This window comes from Buteo buteo, chromosome 24 (assembly GCF_964188355.1).
Source record: "Buteo buteo chromosome 24, bButBut1.hap1.1, whole genome shotgun sequence".
Lineage (NCBI taxonomy): Eukaryota > Metazoa > Chordata > Aves > Accipitriformes > Accipitridae > Buteo > Buteo buteo.
The window spans coordinates 838,763-855,268 of NC_134194.1; the positions used below are offsets into that span (position 1 = coordinate 838,763).

The 16,506-nt window shown below is 49.6% G+C and overlaps 1 protein-coding gene across 1 annotated transcript in view; it reads right to left on the reverse strand.

Moving 5' to 3' along the window:
- Positions 1-16,506, reverse strand: part of SH3RF2 (SH3 domain containing ring finger 2) — a 43,860-nt gene that overhangs the window by 8,836 nt on the left and 18,518 nt on the right. Inside the window, exons 3-5 of the mRNA XM_075056261.1 lie at positions 11,495-11,818; positions 3,005-3,099; positions 730-900 (exon numbers count right to left, since the gene is read on the reverse strand). Of these exons, the coding sequence (XP_074912362.1) occupies positions 730-900; positions 3,005-3,099; positions 11,495-11,818 (590 nt within the window). The remainder of the gene's footprint in view (positions 1-729; positions 901-3,004; positions 3,100-11,494; positions 11,819-16,506) is intronic.

A 16,506-nucleotide genomic window follows, 5' to 3' on the forward strand; every position in this document is an offset into this window, starting at 1 on the left:
TCTCAGGGGAACTAAGGGCACAGGCAATTTTTTTTTTTTCCCTCTTCTAAATTGTATATTTCAATTATTGCTCTTTCTAATGCATGCTTGTTTAGCTAGATCAATGGCATCCAGAGCTTGAATGCCTGCTCTAAAGACAGTATTTTGACTCTAAAAGAGCCTTCAGCTTGTGGTTTCCCTTCTGGCAGGAAAAAAAAAAAAAAAGATGGGAGTCATCCAAAAGGAATAAAGGCGAGTCCGAGCACAGACATGCTGCCGTTCATCCTGGCTCCCAGACTCACTCATCAAAATGTGCCGGTTGTGTCTCTGCCAAAGCTCCTGGACTGAAACAGTCATGGGAGAAGCTGCTGATGTCTCTGTGAACGTCCCAGGTTTAAAACAAGCAGACGAAGGCTGATGTCGCGCTGTTTGCTCATCCAGACTGTGTGCCCCCTTCAAGGAGAACGTTGCCAGCCCCCTCCGCTCCCTGACTTCTCCCTGCTATGGCACCCGGCTGTTGGAGGGAGATGCGATTCCCACGTGGTGCGTGCAGCTGAGTCGGTACACGGAGGAATAAAAGGAATGAGACCTGCCAGGTGTCATCCTGCCCAGGCAAGGAATCCCTGGCCTTTGTTAGTACTGCAGGAATCCCTTGCAGTGATTTTTCTGTGGGAACGAGAAGACCCCAAATCCTACATGTTACCCGCTCCCCTCTCTGTATGTTTTTGTTTCATGTAAGAAAAACCAGACCTGAAGAGAGGAGCGACGTAGTTGCTGGGGAAGATGCCCACTCTCCCCGTGACGAGGGACATGCCCCGCAGCCAGCCGTCGTGGTCTTTCCCAAAGACGCGGACCCCTTCTCCCTTCTGCAGCTCCAGCTCATCTGGTCCGTGAGCCATGTAGGAATTGAGAGCCACGCACCTGGGGAGGAAGGGGAGGTGAGGGGGAGGGAAGGCAGTAACTGCCCCCACGCAGGGTGGCTGGAGCACATGCTGAAGCTCCTGGCTTCGTGCTGAACAACTGATGCTGCTGGCTTTGGGCGAGCGGCGGCCGTTTGCCTGAAGCCTCTTCAAGCAGCACTCACATCAAATATTTGGGTGCTGCCGTTATTGTGGAGAGAACTCGCAGGGAAGAAGTGGCCTGTAACTTCAGGCCAAAGGGGATATGAATAAAAGAAGAGCCGACAGGAACAGAGAACAAAGCAGATCCTGTCAATGGGTTCTGTCCCAGAAGTGCCAGCTAAGCCAGCCAAGGGCGACAAGCGTTAGGGAGGAGAGAGCTGCTCTTCTCCGCCTCACACAGCGAGCGCTCCAGTGAAATAACTGATTAAGGGCTGATGTGTGCCTGTCCTAAGGCAAAGCAGCATGAAAGAGCGCAGGTACGATGCTCTGTCCGAGCGATAGCATCAAGAATACATTCTGCCTTTGAAGTACGTGGTGAGCCAGAGGCCTTGCATCTGCTTGCCTTGAGCATCATCTGGAGGTGTTCAGAGGCGAGGGGAGGAGCACCGCTCATACAGCAACACGCGTTAACCCCATCTTCCTCCCTTTCCTCGCTCTCCCGTGACTGGACCCCTGCAGAGGCTAACACGGGGACTTCAGTCGCTGCCACCGGGGGCCTCCGAGAATAAAGTGGTCAAAGGAGGAGGTACATGGCTCTGCTCTGGGCTAGTGAGGAAACCGGACTAGAAATTAATTTGAGATCCCCTCTAGACCTCTCTCCCGTGATTCTGGGGCTATGACTAGGTGACGAAGCTCTGTTCTCTGTAGTGAACCACAGGTGACCACACAACAAAACAGGAGGAAAAGAAAATGGCATATTTCTCAAAACTTTCCCCATTTGTTCTTTAAAGAACTTTAATTTGTCTCTAGTGTAACACATTTAATTGCATTGTTGTTGTTTTTTCCAAGGGGAATGTGATCTGCTTCCAAATATTAATGAGTTACAGACCAATACAGCAATTGTCAGATATTATTTAAAAAAATAGAAACAACAGACTAGTTGTGTACATAGTCAAGGACTATCCCATAACTTTTTAAAAAGGTTTTTTCTCTCCTTGTTGTTCAGAACAATCACTTGAAAGTTTGACTTGGAAGGCCTGTCTTTTTATAAAATGACTTCTGTTACTTGCACAGACCAGGCGAGGTTCAATGTAAGGGTGTTCTAATTCTGCAGTAGTTTATTACTTTATACAGGATTCATCTTGAAGGGCAGGAAATGCAGATACTGGTTTGATATTGTAGGGTTGAAAAAGGAGCTGTGCAAAATGGACAGCTGACTGAACACTTTAATACTATCCTCATTCTGCAATGAGGTCTTGGGAGTTTTCTTGCGCTTAGGATTAAGTGTGTGCAATAGTCTTGGATGACCTATGCTAATGCATGAAAGTAGCAAACATCATGAGCGTAGTACAGATTTACAGATATTGCTCATGTGTACTAGTGTTTCCACAGGTCTGGCTCGATACTGTGGAGGTGCTAATTACCATGTAGACAGCTTGCTGCTATTTTGTTGTTATTAGGTGGCTTACTACAGTGCCAGGCTGATGAATCTTATCTAGAGGAAAACAAATCATCACAATATATTATCTGCAAATTTTAACTCTGGGAAAGTTTTAAAAGATTGGATTATTCAAAACATCAGTGACCTTTGCTGTTTTAAAATAAATAACTAGAGGCACTTAAGGAGTAATTAGTTGCTTTATATTTAAAAAAATTAAAATGTACTGTTGACAAATAGGCAGAACTATGTATCTGTAAATACTGAAGTAAGGGAGTAAGGTGCAAAGACGGTTCACCTGCTGGGAAGATAATAATTCAGCCATGATACTAAGTCTCTGTGACCCCTTGCTTAGACCAGCCAAATACATTCCTGTGTGGATCTGCACTTGGATCTGAGCTCATGGGAGCTGCGCTCTGGTCTGCCTTTACCTCCCAGCTCGCAAGAACCGTTGGCAGGAGAAGCATCAGGTGAAGGTACAGAAAATTACACGACCCCCCCAATGTATGTTAGTTTCCTTACGTACATATAAGCTGATATGTGGTGCTGGAGATGGGGAAGAGTGACAATGGCTGCCGAGTGCCCCAGTGATCCTGGCGCAGGATAATAAGATGCACTGACCTACAGGGAGAAAGAAAACAATAAATTAATCTGAACATAGACTTATTTTAGCCACTGGAAGAGCAGCTAAAAACATTTGACAGGCTTCACCCTTAAAAAAAACCACCAAAGACACTTCAGGAGGAAGAAGAGTTTGGAGAATTTGACAAAAAAAAAGATGACCAGGCTTTAAGAGGAAGATTCCTGGTCCTTCCACTTCAGCACCAAGATGCTCTCTAGGGTATGGCTTGGTTGGACTGATGGTGCTTATCCTGTCCTGTAAATAAGGAGCTTGTTGTGATGGGTAGCCTGGTGTGTGAGGATGCTGTCAGAACAACAATGAAATGGGATAAATGTAAACTAACTTAATTGTTGCTAATATATATATGAGATCCACTCGAGTGGGGAGATGCTCCGTCACCTCTCTCCTTGCGCTCAGTGTTTTCTCACCTCTTTTTGCTTGGCTCTGAACAGGGTGAGTGCCTTTGATTCACTCGCTGTGTCTGGTGCTTGCTTCAGGAAGGAAAAGGAGTTTGGGAAAACAGCATTTCAAGCCCAGACTTTGCTAACCAGGAGGAGACCATCGCGTCTGCCAGGTGAGGACTGGTGTAATCATGGCTGTTTCACTTGTTATTTATTTAGCTCCAGCTGGGAGTACTGGCATTGTCTAAACCCTAAATAATACAGTCCTTGCCCCAGTGATCTTTTAATAACTATTATTAAAGCTATTTACCACATCTGTGGCGTCCCGAGGAGCTCCACAGACCCGTGCGTACACGCAGCGCAGACCGTGCCGGGTGAGGGGAGTCGCTGTCTGCCGCGCCGCGGGCAGCGCGAGAGCACAGGCAGAGGCACCTTGCTCGGGTTTGCGTTTGGTTTGGGGTGGCCCCTTTCCCCACCGTCATTTTGCATCGATGGAGAGGTACCAGCCACCCTAATGCCCTCTCTGTCCTCTCATGGGCGTCTTTCATGTTCCAGGGAGGAACCTCAGCCCTGTTTCTGCTGTCAAGGTAATTGTGTGCCTTGAACATGCCGTGCCAGACCTGCTGCTGCAGTGGGTGAGCTGCAGCTGCCGAAGGCGAGGTGATGACTCCTTGGACCTGTCTGTTGTCCCGGTGAGGACACGGGCAGCGCACGGAGCTGTTCCCTTTCCCCTGTCCCTCCACGTCTCGCAGGTCGGGTGACATCCACCCGCTTAGGGCGTTTCCGAGGCGAGGTGTGTGCCGTTGGGTGTCCTCTGCCCAGTGTCCCACCGAGCATCTGGCTGTTACCCCCCAGCCCCAGAACCTGCCTGCGGGGTGTCTCTGGTCGTCTTCTGAGTTTGGTTTTAGTTACGTGTCCTTTGTGCTCGCTGGGCTCCGGCGTGGTCCCACCGCGGGCAGCTGCCCTCCCTTGTGCGGCACTGATCTCTGCAGAGGCTTCACCTCCACGAGGGGACTGTGAGGACATGGGACATTTGTTCAAAGGGTGAAGGCCATCCAGTGGCAAGAATAGAAGAAATTGCTGCAAATGCCAGCTTCTCAAGTAAGACCAGTCCTGCTCGCGCGCCCTGCAGATGGAGAGGTAAATAGGATGACCTCTCTGAGGCTGATAAACTCTGCACCTCCATCTGTAGCGTACTCTGCAGACTGGAAGGAGCTTCCAAATACCAAGAGCAAGACGTGGAGATGTTTCACTTGGTTGCCAGTGTGAAGGGGGTTAGCATTGCATAGCTGCCTGATTGAATGAGGGGTAAAAAATTGGTACTAGAGCTATTAGATATGGGAAATGTTAACCCTTTCCCCAAAACCTCTGAAGAACATGCAGATAAAACCTCCTAAATTATATTGGCCAACTATACAAAGTAATTCCACTAAGAAATGCTACTGAAGTGCTTGGCGGAGGTGTAGGTCTAAGTACCTCCTGCGCTCTTTTCCCCTCTGTTGGGGCCATGTCTCCTGGACCACGTATTGGTGTCTTCCCCCTCGGTCAGGAGACTTGCGATGCGGCGGGGGGGGGGGGGGGTTATCTGATCAGGGAATTCCTGCCATACCAGAAGAGGAAGGCACTGGGCTAGATCCTGCTGGGAGCTGGATGACAGCATGCTTTAAAGGAAAAATTTTCCTTGCTGGTTGCAAGCTTATGTCGCAGTCCAGGTGCAAAGTCTTTCAATGAAAACTGAGAATTTTCTAGGGAAGGTAGACCCTCCCCTTTCACGTGAAAGCCCAGCTATCTTTCAAATGGCAAAAGCAAAACAATTTAAGCTGAACTTTTTTGATCAGTCCTCGCTGGCCGCCTTGTTTACATGCCCAGCAGCGAGGCAGAGGATTAGCTGGAACAAGGACAACAGCATCGCTCTCCGCCAGAGGTGGTCCCTCCTGGCGGGGGGCTGGAGCCACGGCAGTAGTACCCTGCGCTTCTGTATCGCCTTGCTTTGGAGGCTCTCCAAGGGCTTTGCAAGCATTAGATTAGCAACGTTTCTCCAGCCCTGCGGAGGCAGGGAGGTTTTCTTATCTCCACTTCGCAGGCGGGCGGGCCAAGGTCTATTGCAGGGGATGGAGGGAGCAGCGCTGCCACACTGGCACCGCGCGGCTCTGGGGGCTGGGACGGTCTCCTTGGGGGGGTGCACATCTGCCACCTTTCACCGGCAGCATTGGTTTCTGAAAACGGCGAGAACAAGCGGTGCTGCTGAGTCCAGACCCCTTTGGTTTTCTGCTTGTCGCCTGCGCTGGTAGCACAGCAAACCTGGGGGCCGGGAGGTGATGAGCAGCGCACGCAGCAGGGTGCTGGCCCCTCGGTACAGGTCTGGCCCGTGGGTTTGGAGGAAAGGATGGCAGCGTTCAATCTGGCATCCTCAGGATGCTCTCCTCTGCTGATCTATCCCTTCTAAAGCACAAAAACGTATCCCGGGGTGGACTGCTGTGAGCAAGCAGTTCATCCCCATTTGAAATTCAGCGCTGCGCACACTGAAAGGCACTAGCTGTGTTGTGCCATTGCAGGAGCGCGGCTGCTGTCGGGAGGTGAAAACAAAGTTCCCAGCAAGGCAGGGCAGCTGCAGCAGCGTCCCTGGGGAATCTCAGGCCAGCGGAAAGTCACCAGGCTGGGATGTGGCTGGCAGTCATGCTCTCCAGCAAAGACCACAGGAACTTTAATGGTGCAAGTTGTCAGGGCTTTAATCTCTTATGCCTTTCAAATCTAATTTCTAGTGGTCATGGCTGTAACATGGTGCTGGGGCACTGGCTTAGCAAGGATCTAGGGGAAAAAAAAAAGTTACTCACCAGCTCTCCAGTGAATTAAGTTAATTAAAAACCCCCAGCAACTCGAGCTTCTGTCTCTGGACCTGGAGTGGCAGGTCAGCTTCAAACTATCTTTGCGTTCCTCGTTTTCTAGTCCAGGAAGGCTCAGACCAGGCTTTCATATTTCCAAGTTGATTGGAAATTATAATTCTGTTTTAATAATTTGCATAATCAAAACCTTTGAAATTTGGGGATTTGGAATTTCTTCTTCCTGCATTAGGGCAAAATGACAACCTTTTGCTGGTTTTCCTGATGGAACTGTATTGAAAAGTACATTGCTGGGTGGAAAGCTTAATGTTTTTCATCTCTCTCTGTTCCCCCCTCTGTATGGAAGCAGCGATCCTTTCAGAGCCCGCATCAAAGCTGGTTTTGTATTTTCAACAGAGAGGAAAAAAGATTGAATGAAATAGTTTCCAGCCGTGTATAACTGATTTCAGCATTCACTTTTGCTGATCTCCTGTGAGTGCCTTGGAAGCCCTTATAAGTACAAAGAGTTTCATTTCCTGGCTCTCCTGAAATCCCTCTCTTACTCCACCCCCCTATCTAGTTTGTTGCTGGTGTGATTTCTAGCTTGGCTCCTCTACGGTACCCTGCTGACACAGGCAATTCCCCGTCGAGAGTGTTCGTGACGTGCCCTGTGGGGAGGGCGATTGTCCCCATTCTGCTCCGGGGCAGTTGGTGCTCTCAGTGCTACTGAAAGTTGGGTCCTGCAGGTTTCAGATCATTTATGACACAGAAAAGCCAAGTGTACTAGACTGCAGATGTCAGGTTTATCAGCTCACTTCAACGAGCAGCAAAGGGTCGCAGCAGCTCTTAGCGAGATGTTTCCTGACCCAGGTACCACCAGGCCCAGGGGAATCAGCTCAGCTGGGACTGGGAAGAGGTTCCTGCAGCTGCTGGTGCTTTCTGCTGGAGGCGGGGAGGGCGGGCGCAGCTCCGCGGTGCCGCGCTCCTCTCGCCCCGGCAGCCGGCCCGCTTGCACAACAGGCACATGCACAGACATGGTGAGCCACAAGCCCTGCAAACTGGTTCTGGCTCCCACCGGAGCCCGGCTTGGCACCACGGAGGGGAAGGAAGAGCAGGAGGAGGGCTGGCGGCAATGCTGGCCGCTGCCGGTTATTCCCTTTTATGGGCCGAAATGAGTCCGACTTGTTCCTTGTTGGTGGAAACGCCAGGCAGGCAGGCACGTCATGTTTCGGAAAGCCCTACAAACGCCCAGCGCAGCTTCTTCAGCTGTGCTTTGTTGCTGTGTTGACCCACGGTGCAGCCCCTCCTGCTCCCTCTCCCCCCACCAAGCACCAGCATCGCTGGAGACATGACGCTGCGGGGGGACATGTCACGCACAGGGCGCTTCAGGGGGATACTAACGATCTCCTTTCTCTCCCTCAAACATGTGTAGTCTCATAGCTTAGGGCAACTGTCACATAACTAGAAGCTGCTGGAACATTCCCACTTCTTTTGACACCCAGCTGAAAGAAAGCAATGAGCACATCCATTCCAAATGTGTGCATTTTTTTTTTTTTTTTAAATTACCAGATCCAAATGTATATTCGATATCTGTCTGGAAGCCTGTCCTTGCAGAGGAGATGGATTTAAAGGCTGGGGTGTTAACAGGATCACTTGGTTTCCAGTCTGATCGCTCAGGTTGCTCTGCTGCTCCATCCCCGAGGGATGGCTGACGCTAGGACCCCCCTCCTGCGATCCGAAGCCTTGCTAGCGTCAAACCCGGTTGCAGCACAGCTCCTTTCCTTCCAGCAGGTCTCACAGGGCCTTACATCCTTATCTCAGACAGGGAACGAAACTGGGTCATTGTCTGAAAGGACAAAAGCACCTCCGAGCGCTCCGTGGAGGGCGCGCTGCCGGCGAGCGAGCGCGCGCCCAGCGTGCGGAGGGCCGGGGTGCTGCTGATGGGGCAGTGCCTTTCACGGAGGGAGAAAAGCTCCGGTGTTCGGGTGTGGAGCCCAGGGGCCGTGGCTGCTCTCGGGACTTCTCTGGGCTTCGCGTGGAGCCCTGGATGGGGAGGTGGACTTTCCCTGCCTCCCAGGGAGGGTGGATGCTGCGGCGCACGTTCCTCCTGCAAGTGATTCACCCCGCACAGCCTCCGTGGCTTCGCCTGCCGCTCGCCACGTTAAGCAGAGGCCTGCTCCCTTCCCGTGCCATCCCTCTGCTTGGCAGGGGAGGGCATCAGCGCTGGCGGCCAGGGGCTGGGCAGGGGGGCACCTTCCACCTCCCTCCCCCTTGCCCAGCCCACCTCATATACCTCACCCTTGCCTGCCAGCTAAGGTTATCCAACCCTGGGCTTGGTCTCCTGGGACAATTCCCACTTAACGGGTTAAATCCTCGCCTACTTCGTTCGCAAAAATTGTCTTTGCCCACCAGGTCTCAGAAACTCCTCCAGAGAGGCTGTGCCGTTTGGGACTGGCTCCCGGGCGGTTCGAGAGCAGCCGTCGCTGCTCCTTACGCAGCGCAGCCATCGCTGCTCCTTACGCAGCGCAGGCGTGTGCGAGCGCAGGCTCCGCGCCTGGCTGAACCCCGGTGAGGATTTCAGCCCGGAGTTGGAACGGCTGAGCTGAGCTGTAGACTCAGCTCCATCTGCTGCACCATATTTGTGACCACCCACAAAGATCCAGGCTACTCAACCTCTGCAGACTTACTAGGGAGCACGAAAACGCAGGGAAGCAATTAAAGATGTGATTCAGCCCACTCTTTTCTTTACTATATTGCTAATAACGGAAGACCCTAGCTTGATACTCGTACTCTGGGGCTGAGTTTTCGGGGCTGGCAGTAGGCATGCAGCTGTTCATTACTTCCAAACTTCTGTTTTATCTGGAGTAGTTTAAATCCAAGAAACACAGATCTTTTCCTTCCAGATAATGTTGTATACGTAAAACTAATTGCCATGGAACAACCACGCTTTTGGAGATGCACTGCTGTTTTTCCAAAGTCTCGGCACTTGCTATCGAAGCTGAAATTCCACCAGAAGCTGCTGAGCAGGGTGGACCAACCCTTGGGAACAGCATCAGCTCTCGTCTCCCATTATGCCTCAATCCTGCAACTTTGTTCTGATCATGAGGGCTGAGGCTTATCAACAAATTCACTGCTGCAGCTTTTCCATCTGACTAATACTAGGAAAAAGGACAAGTGACCTCAGTGAGGTATGGCCAACACGGTCCAGCCTGGCAGTACGTATCTGGGCTTGGAAAAGAAAATCTCAACTTTGCAGGTCAGTCATTGCAACCCAAACCCAGAGATGGAAAAAGGAAAAGCTGCAACCTGTGTGGCCTGTGAACAACACAGATCCTCCTGCAAACCTCTGGGACCAAAACTGTTGTTTGGAAGAAAGGAAATTCCAACCCTCCCAAGGTAACACGCATTCACTCTATTGCTTCTGCTGTTGACAATAGTTCACACTGAGACGTTTTTGGTAAAATTATATTGGGTTCGCGAGACATGATACCATTTCAATTGAATTATAGTTCTATTGTAAGGCTTCATTTCCTCTCACATAAAACAGGATCTAACATCCAAGGCTCTTTGCAGGCTATTGCTAAGTACAAAATGCCTGCTGGGTTTTATTGCACAGACACTGAACTACCAGGGGCTGGCTTATTGCTTTATAAAATGTTGGAGCAACCTTGAATATGAAAGATGTCATATAAATCTAAACAAAACCTTTTTTCTCCCATTTCAGATGATCTGTGAAGATTTTGTATTGAGATTTTTAGTCAGAGTGTGAAGAAGGAATGAGACTCTTTTGCCTCCTAAAATAAAGAGCAGATATAGTCCAAAAGGTCAGTCTACATTTATTATCTCAGCCCCAAATTCAGCTTCTCTCAGTACATTCCCAGGTTTATATTGCAGACCAGCAAGGACTGCTGGTAATTGCCCTCCCCTGCTAGAAACCGTTCATCTGGACGTGGACAGATGCAGGCAGAGGACTGATTTAGGGTAGGGCAAAGACCCTGATTGCTTTTCAGAAGGGCTGACAGCCCTGATTAGAAGCAGCAGGAGGCTTCTTCATTATTTCTGTAGATGTTATAACGTGGCTGAATTGGTGTTTTTTGAGGAAGCCTGTTCTGTAAGTGGTTTGCCTTTGGAGAAAACTTTGTGGCTTAGGGTACGGTAATGGAGCTCCGTGCTTCCACGACACCTGTGTGTGCCCCAGCAGGCAGAGCAAAGGTTGTGTTTAGAGGTACCCAAACATGTGATCTCCTGTGCTGAAATTTTGGGCTGCATCAAGTTTTTCGATTAAGCCCAATGCTTATCATTGAGGATAAATATTGGAGATGCTGAGGACTCCTTGTATGCTTAAGACTTACCAAAAAAATCAAAACACCAATTAATAAAAAGCACAGGTTTCTACTTTCCTTTTAAGCATGGGGGTTAGATGAAAAGGCCATTAAAGCAATCACTGGCAGTACAGACCTGCTCAGTACAGTGTGGCTTCCTCATTAATGTCACTGAGCTTTTATTTGCTCATAATTCAGGGCCCGATTCTGCAGGTCCTGCCGTGCCAGTGCAACTGAATTCTGTGGGAGTTGTTCAGAAAGGTTCACTGTCAAAATAACGCAGGTGAGCATGGCCAATGGCTGGTTTGAGCTTTAATTTTGCAAATGCTGAGAACTGCCTATTTTTGATCTACATTGTTGCATGGCAAACCAGATGTTTGCTTGCAGTGTGAATCCAGGAACACACATGTCTGTGAATGAGCTGAGGCTCAGTTAGCTCCCTTGGGAATTCATGTTCCTTACTACTTTCTAAAATGAAAAATATTTTTTTTTGCAAGTAAAGCGCTCTGTTTTCTCCCCTGCTACACCTGGAGCTTACTGCAGTAGGGCAGAAATTAGAATGGGGATGTGCTTTATCCATGTTTAGTTACTCTGATAACTTAATTTCTCCTTTTATGAATTCCCTTGGGTCCCTGAACTCTGAAGATAGACATTTCCAATTCAAAAGAAGTGGAAGAAAATCCCAGCAGCCTGGTGTGGATGACGTATCTTACTGACACTACTAGCATGGGTGCTTTGTCTTTGCACGTTTGTGCTTTAGCTTTTCAAATTGCTGCCTGCGCATTGTTTCTACCCAGGATTTGCATTTCGGCCTTCACTGCCCCGGCAGCATCCACGCCACTGCTTCCTTACCTGGAGAGGGGTGGCATAGGGAAACTCCGCTTTCTCGCTGCTCTGGGTGGCCACGGTGGGGTTGCTGGAGCTGATGAGCACGGGGGAGCTGATCTCCAGCGCCTGCCGCTCGGCGGGCGCGTGGACCATCCGATTGAGGGTGTTCAGGGCGGTGGTGATGGAGAACTGCCGCAGGCTCTTCCGCCTGGAGTCGGGCACCTTGGGGAAAGCTGGCGAATCTGCACCTTTTCCTTTGGGAGACGCCGTTCGTAGGGACGCGCACTTAAACTGAGGGGACCAGTGGCTTTTGCTGGTCTGCAGGAGTTGCCTTGCAGTGGTGTTTGGCTGGAAGAGACAAAGGGAGATGTGGTGGCACATTTCAGAAGTTACGCCTGGCACAGCCCGGCGACTGCTCAGTTTTGCCTTTTTCCTCTCTTTTCTTATCTGGCAGCAGAACTGTGGGCAGATTTCAGATGACGTTACAGGTGATCTTTAAAAACGTGTGGCTCAGTCATTTCCCTGATATGTTTTCAGCGACAAATCCCGGATGCAAAATCACTGATGCAAAGCTGACAGCAAAATTAAAATTGGTTTGAAAAACTTGTTGCTTAGACAACACGTTACTGAGGCTGAGTGCTCCTCCCCAATACTTTACAGAAAGCTTTGTCTCATGTCAAAGCCTTTGGCTTGCAGAGGCGTAAGGAGAGCTGCCTGACTCTCTGGCAGTGCTATAATAAATTTAACTCTAAATTAGAAGGGCTGTTTGGGCACATCTTCCTTTTCCACTTCGTGCTGGCACGCTTGGGTGCGTCTCGCAGCAGGACGTCAAAGCCCTGCAGCCGACTTTAAGGCAGGAGCTCGGAGAAGCCCTCACTGATGGTGGCTTTCCCAGCAGAATTAGATCCACCCAATTACATCTCTGTAGGCCTAAACATTCGTGGCTTGAACCTGCTTCCATTGAAAAGAACCTGGCTTGTTAACCATTGGGTTTAATGAGGGAAGAGTCAGGCCCTGAGTTTGCATATGGGCAAACAGTATTTCTTGGAAACTGCTGATCCCACAGTATTAATAGCAAAGGGCATGTGGTGACAATGTTTTTTACCGTGATGACTGCCAGAGGAATTAATCATGATTTGCTGCTGACATTAACAAATTGCAAAACTTTGAGATTCTCACCCACTCATGTGAGGCAATGTGCTTGACTCCTGGGATGAACAAGGATGACTCTAACGCAGGAGAGGTACAGGTGTCTCTCAAGTATTATCATTTTAAAGCAGGGATTGTTTTCACATTTCCCTCTTCCTCACTCTTAAAGCAAGGTTTAAAAAACATAGTGTGTGCATATGTACTCATATAAGATGGCAATATTGTCATTTCTATATGTAATTAAACTTTAGCCTAAACTGTAAACATTTTTCTGCCTTCTCTTAAACACCAAGAGATGCGATAAAATGGGGCACAAACCTAAGCGTCAAAGCCAAGAAAAGCCTTGCATCTCCCAAAACAGACCTACCTTTGCCTTCTCCATAATTAATTTCTATTTCCTTGGTGGCTTTATGTGGCCCTAACTTATTTCTGTTAACGTCAGACTTAAATAAGTAATTACTGAAGCTAAAATGATTTCATTAAATGAAAAAACATTTTACAAAATATATTAGAGCTTCAAATAAGGTATTTTACTAGTGTCCTTTTATAAAACAGCCACAAAGAAGTGCTTGCTGTAATTATGATGATTACCAGTATTAATTTTATTTCTAGGAATTCTTGTTGGTGCCATTTACACCCTGCATCTCAAGCTAAACTGCAGGAATACAATTACTGTCTAGACCAGTGGTAACAAAATACTGTCAGGGAGCGGGTGGCTTAAAGGGCTCCGGAGCCGGAGCGCCGGGAACGCCGCCTGCGACGCGCTGAGCTGGCGCTGGCGGAGGCTGGGGGTGGCTGGGGGCCATCGTGACCAGCCAGCACCCCTGCAGCCCCAGGAAAGCAGCTGGGGGGGCTCACGGGGCAGATCCCTCAGCAAAGAGAGCTACATGAGAGCTGATTACAACAGAACCCGTTAAAAGTGCAATTTTGATATTTTGCCTGAATTTTGCATTTTTGCCTCCAATTTTTTTCCCAGTTGCGGAGGCTTCAGTCCGGCAAGGGAGAGGGAGAGCTGTTTGCTCGCTGTCTGCAGGGCTGAGAGGCAGCGGTGAGCCGTGCTGGGCCAGGAGGAGGGCTCTGGCCCCGGGTGCTGGCACGTGCCGCTGCCCGGCAGGGCGTTGGGTGGGCACGGCGCAGAACGGGCTGGACCCCCCGCCGCACGCAAGGTGGGGAAGGTCCCTGCTTTGTCGCCTAACTTTCCCTCTGTTCTCATCAGCCCTGCCGAGGACGGTGATGCCGTCACCCCGAAGGGCAGGAGCACGGTGTCACCAGCCCTCTTTTGGGGGAGAGGTGGGTCGTAGGGGTGAGGATGGGCTCGCCCTGCCGTTGCGGAGAGCAGCCTCGTTCAACAGCTTTGGTGGTGCGTCCCCGTCAAGTCCTCTGGGACAGCTTCTGGTACGTATGTATTCTGAAACGCCAGCTTGTCTGGCCTTACTCAGCACAATGCTCAAGCTTGTTTTTAATTTAAAGGTGCAAACGTGGCTGAATCGGGACCGTGGACATGAGTCTGACGGCGAGGACATGAAAAGCCTTTGACTTGCTGAATGGTTTCCATTGCGTGGAAATGCCTCTATAATTGCCACACACACAACTAATAATGAAAATGGTATTTTAGCTATGAACCAAGTGAAAAACCCCTACGTAAATGTTGAGGCAATTGGCGTCACACTGCTGAGAAGCTCAGATCGCTATTTCAAGAGCTGAAATAACCTGACATTGCTTGAGTGCAGGTATTTGAAATACTCTGGAGAAAAAAAGCTAGTTTGTATTGACTGATAGCTACATCTCTTTGGAAAGACCTACATTTCTGAGCAACCCAGCAGAATTAAATCTTGTTAACTTTTAAGATGTTTTGATTTCGTCTTTTTAAGGAGACCTGCCACGTGTGTGTGGGAAGTAAGGAGAATTTTACAGAAACAAATTTATGTTTTTCTCTCTTCTTAACCAATGCGGAAAGTTTGGGGCTAAAATTTTAATACTCTGAGGTTGAAGGGGTCAGAGAAGGCTGCTTCCCACTGGCCAAAACTTTTACATCTGTGTAGAATGTGTGCACAAAGTTTCCACCTGAACTGGTGGAAATTTTGTATTAATCTTGCAGCAAGTGACTCAGCTTCCATTTGTGTGTCTGAAAGTTATCTGCTGGCTACTGCCTTGAAGAATCAGAAGAGGTTGCTGTGTGGTATTGCACTTGAATCTCTGCACAAATTTCCAGGTGGGCTTGTTGCCAAATTACTGTCACCTTGTCCCAAGGGAGGGCAAGGGCACGTGGAGGTGGGGCAAAGCCAAATGTGAAGTAAAAAGGGGGTATCCCATCCAGATGGGAAAGCCAGTGAGAAGAGAAGCTGCTTGCGACGACAGCTGCAGCGTGCAGCACTCCTGTGAGAGCGGGCAGCTGTGGGGTTTTTTGTTTGTTTTGTTTATTTTGTTTTGTTTTGTTTTTTTTACAGCCAGCTCGTATTTTTGAAAAAAACTAGATCAAGCTGCCTGCAGCAGAGCTTTGGTCTAAAGCCGGCTGCGCTGGGCAAATGCAACTCCTGTGTCATCCACCCGAGGCTCCAGCCTCCCTGTGTTGAGGTTCCCCTGCCTGCTAGTGCTCCTGAGGGAATAAATCATTTCTTTACGGTGGCTTGCAGAGAGATGGCACTCTCCAGTTGCCCGCCTTGGCTGGCCAGTCACCCCACTCTATGCGCAGCTGGAGGAGGACATGGCACTGGCACCAGCACTGCCTTGAGGTTACTGCAGAAGGGAGTTACTGAAGTGACTGATCCGATCTTTGTCACGTTGTACGGTAACAACCGACCGCTGTCACAAAGCTGGGGGACAGGAGGATGCTCCTCTTTGCAGAAGCATCTGTTTGTTTTAGATGTGCACTAACTCCCCGCGTGTGAACTTTGCTGTGGGAGCGGAGATGAGCGCAGCCTCCTAACACAAATAAACAGAATGAGTAAGCTGTGAAACAAAGGCAAATAGAGTGAAAGAGAAAAAACAAACGAACGCAGATGGCAGAAAACTGAGGAATACGCCTCCTGCTAATAAGTGAATCCTAATGACAAAGGGAGGATTTCTGGCTGCCTGGCTTCTCTGCATCTGCACTAGCAAGCTGAGGGCCCATATTTTATAGAGCTGCTGGTGATGTGTGATGCTGCTCCGAACTGATTTTTCTCTTTTAGTTCCTCCCCTTAGTCAGAAACCATAGCTGGCTCTTGGCCGTTTGATTTCTCTTGCCTCCTGCTAGCCACTCCACATCCAGCTCTGACTTCTTGGGGACACTTGGCCCTGGACCACAGCCTCCCTCTCCTGCCTCCTCTTCCCATCCGTGAGAGCAAGGAGAGCATCGCAGCTGTGCTGCCAGCTGGACGGAGAAAGAGATGACTTCTCTGCGAGGACACTGATGCCTCCGGGCAGCGCTTTCTGTTCTGCTCTGCCATGCCTCACCTCATTTTGACACTACAGGGACAGTTGACTTTGCTGGGAGGTGCAGTTACTCAGAAGACTGTGTCCTCTAACAGAGTAAATGCAAACTCTGGAGCCTTTGGGGAATGAAGGCAAATACAGTAAAAGTTCAGGTATTGCTCTGCAAATGCATGGCTCCAGTAAGGCTGGGTATGTTCAAGCTGCATAAACGACCTATCCCCAGACCTGGAAGCAATTTTCTTTAGTATGTCAGTAGGTGTCTTTTAGAGATCTCCTTGGAGTGTTTTGGCCCTGAGAGCAGACTACCACCATCAGCCGCTCCTCATCCACGACAGCAGCATGGGTGAGAAGCTAAGCGAGGGACTGTGGTTGCCGCTCGTGGCGGGCGCTCGCATCCCTCTCTGGATGCCCCTCGTCCTGCACGTGCCCCTGTGTGCCCGCGGGGCAGTCGCGGGGGTCTAACTGCTGGCAGC